We start from the raw sequence: 2,530 nt of genomic DNA, 5'->3' as shown, positions 1-2,530 counted from the left end.
GATTGGGTACGAAGCGCAGAACCGCGGGTCGACGATGGCGTCGGGCCGAGAAGTCCGACTACTCGATCGCATCATCTTATCTCTCTCTCTCTGTCTCTTACAGCTGAATTGGAGGATAAAGATCGAGTGGAAGACTGGATCGTTTCAAGTATTTGTTTAAGATGACGCAAATAGATGACATGAGACACAAACTCAAGTGAGGAGGCAATAGAAAATTAGTCCGTCATCTCTCAAAGATCTCTTCGGAGAGTGCATCAGTGCAAGCAGACAAGCCTAATAAATCTGAGGTTCTTCTTCAGTGTTGACGATGTCAATTAGCTTTCATTTTCTTTAGTCCACTGAAAAAGCATGATCAGCTATAATATATAGTTGAGATTCCTAATCAAAAGAAACACATAAATCTCCTAATAACAAAAAGGATAAACTGAACACCGAAAAGATCAGGAAACATGAATCTTCAATGCTTGAAAGAAGTGGCAGTGAGCTCTTCAAACAAGCTTTATGTATGATCTCTAAACAGTGCATAGGGCTGAGAAGAGACCCAATATCCACCTCACTTCACTTCCCTGTTATACATATATATGATCTCTAAACAGGTTCAGCTGCGGTGCAATAAATATGAATTCTTACATATATAGCCAACCCACAATAACACAAAAGGAGGAACATAAGATTTAAGTACTACAACCAAAGTCTTCCATGAACATCCAAATCTTCACCAAGTACCCGTATGTGGTTTCACGCTGCAGAGGAAGTCACTCGTTGTTATACTAGCAGGCATGGAGAATTAGGATCCACCTAGTAAAGCTGAGATTGCAGATATGATTACAGATGAGATTCCATCTGAGGTTTCGTCTGAGTTTTCATCTGAGATTTCATCTGAGATTTCATTTGCGATTTCATTTGAGATTTCATTTGAGATTTCATTTGAGATTTCATTTGAAATTTCATCCGAGATTTCATTTGAGATTTCATCTGAGATTTCATTTGAGATTTCATCAGAGATTTCATCAGAGATTCCAGCGTCTTCTTTAAAGAACTCATGTCGAATTATGGTCAGAGCAGTAATGAAGGAGTAGTCGGTGTTTGGGTTGACGGCCACCTCGAAAGCATCCTTGGATACCAATCCATTCACCAGTATGTCTTCTTTGCTCATCTGCATCGCCATATCACACAATTCTAACAATGCAACTCCGCATAAAACTTGCAATCAATGTTTTTGATCTAAATCTAAAGCTGCTGAGATCTGTGCTGTACAGTTTATTCTGGAGAAGGTATGTACCTGCGCGATCACCATGGAAGAGTCGCCCTTGTACACAGTGAATGATCTCTTGCGGAAGCTTCCCTTGATCTTGAAGTCACACACCTCCTCCTTCGTGTTGGCAGCTAAGAACACGTCCAACTCGGTCTTGAATTGGAGAGCAGAACTCCTCTTGACGCTAAACAGCAGATGCTTAGGATCTGAGCTATTTCCCTTGAAGACTTGCCACCGGTCATGGATGCTTCTCAGCTGCATAAAAGAACGACCAGAGTCAACGTCTTGGACTTTGCAGAAAGAAGGAAGGGAAGCAGAGATGAGGAGGTGGACCTTCTGCTGCATCGAAATCACAGGCTTGCCGGAGGCGTCGACGACCACCTGCCTGTTTCTGAGGCTCCACTTATGGGCTTCGACCTTGAAGACGACGTTGCCGTTGATGTCGGTCACCGCGAGGTGGTCACAGTTCAACCAGGCGGCGTCGATGAAGAACGTGAGGCCGATCGGATCCGGAACGCAGAAGCATGGGCCGACGATGGCGCCGGACGGGGCAGCAAACTGAGAACTTGGTGAACTCATCTCTTTCTCTCTCTCTCTCTCGTTTCAGTGGTTGTGTTGTTGGCGTAGAAATGAATCGACATTGGAAGGCCAAATAAAACAACAAGGATTTAGACTTGAGTTTGATCATATGTGGTTGCAAGAAATGGAATTATCTTTCGGTGGGCGAGTGGATCCAAATCAGTGGCCAAACCGCGTTTCTCGTGCATTTACATTTGAATTGGAGGAGAATACTATCACTCGGATCATAAGGAAACATCCTTACCATAAAAAACAATCCATAGTTCCCCCTCGTCGCCCTCATCACAATTCAATGGCTTACTTCATTCACAATAATATTCAACATTCTGATGACAAGCACAAACAAATTCAACACTAACAGCAGGTAGGATTGAGTTCAAAATAACAAGTATGCTGCATGTAATGTCAATTATAGAACGAAAATGCTGCAGATTCTGATAATAAATTTGTCACATTGCCTACCAGTCTATGTTTTGCTCAAATCAAGAGTGCGTGCACCTTTAAGGATATCAAAATAGAGGTCTAGTGAGGAACAAAATAGAGTTTACCGACGACAATGCAGAAGAGCAACAACAGCAATGAATCCGATGCTCATAAAGAGAAGAGTATTGGGAGAGACATCTTGGCCCCCGTAGCATCGTCGGTGTGGAACTGGAGCATCGTGCTGGCACCTCCCCCCTGCTGCACCACCACCTG

General features: G+C 43.3%; 1 protein-coding gene across 1 annotated transcript; it reads right to left on the bottom strand.

The window, feature by feature from the left end:
- Positions 1-615: 615 nt before the first annotated feature.
- LOC135627420 (protein LURP-one-related 15-like) lies at positions 616-2,275 on the bottom strand. The gene is made up of 3 exons (XM_065133521.1): positions 1,589-2,275; positions 1,283-1,510; positions 616-1,156 (listed from the first exon to the last, which is right to left on the bottom strand). Exons 1-3 carry the CDS (start codon positions 1,832-1,834, stop codon positions 788-790), a joined length of 843 nt encoding a protein of 280 aa, XP_064989593.1. The 5' UTR covers positions 1,835-2,275; the 3' UTR covers positions 616-787.
- Positions 2,276-2,530: the final 255 nt, after the last annotated feature.

This window comes from Musa acuminata, chromosome BXJ2-11 (assembly GCF_036884655.1).
Source record: "Musa acuminata AAA Group cultivar baxijiao chromosome BXJ2-11, Cavendish_Baxijiao_AAA, whole genome shotgun sequence".
Classification (NCBI taxonomy): Eukaryota; Viridiplantae; Streptophyta; class Magnoliopsida; order Zingiberales; family Musaceae; genus Musa; species Musa acuminata.
The sequence above is the reverse complement of the archived record's forward strand: the minus strand, read 5'-3'. Positions and strand labels throughout refer to the sequence as shown.

What these genes read in the sequence shown, in the direction of transcription:
- LOC135627420 (XM_065133521.1), bottom strand. Translation starts at nt 1,834, where the DNA reads ATGAGTTCACCAAGTTCTCAGTTTGCTGCCCCGTCCGGCGCCATCGTC. An exon ending in TGATTTCGATGCAGCAGAAG is followed by an intron (nt 1,511 to 1,588) that starts GTCCACCTCCTC and finishes TCTTTTATGCAG; the next exon opens with CTGAGAAGCATCCATGACCG. An exon ending in CTTCCATGGTGATCGCGCAG is followed by an intron (nt 1,157 to 1,282) that starts GTACATACCTTC and finishes ATGGCGATGCAG; the next exon opens with ATGAGCAAAGAAGACATACT.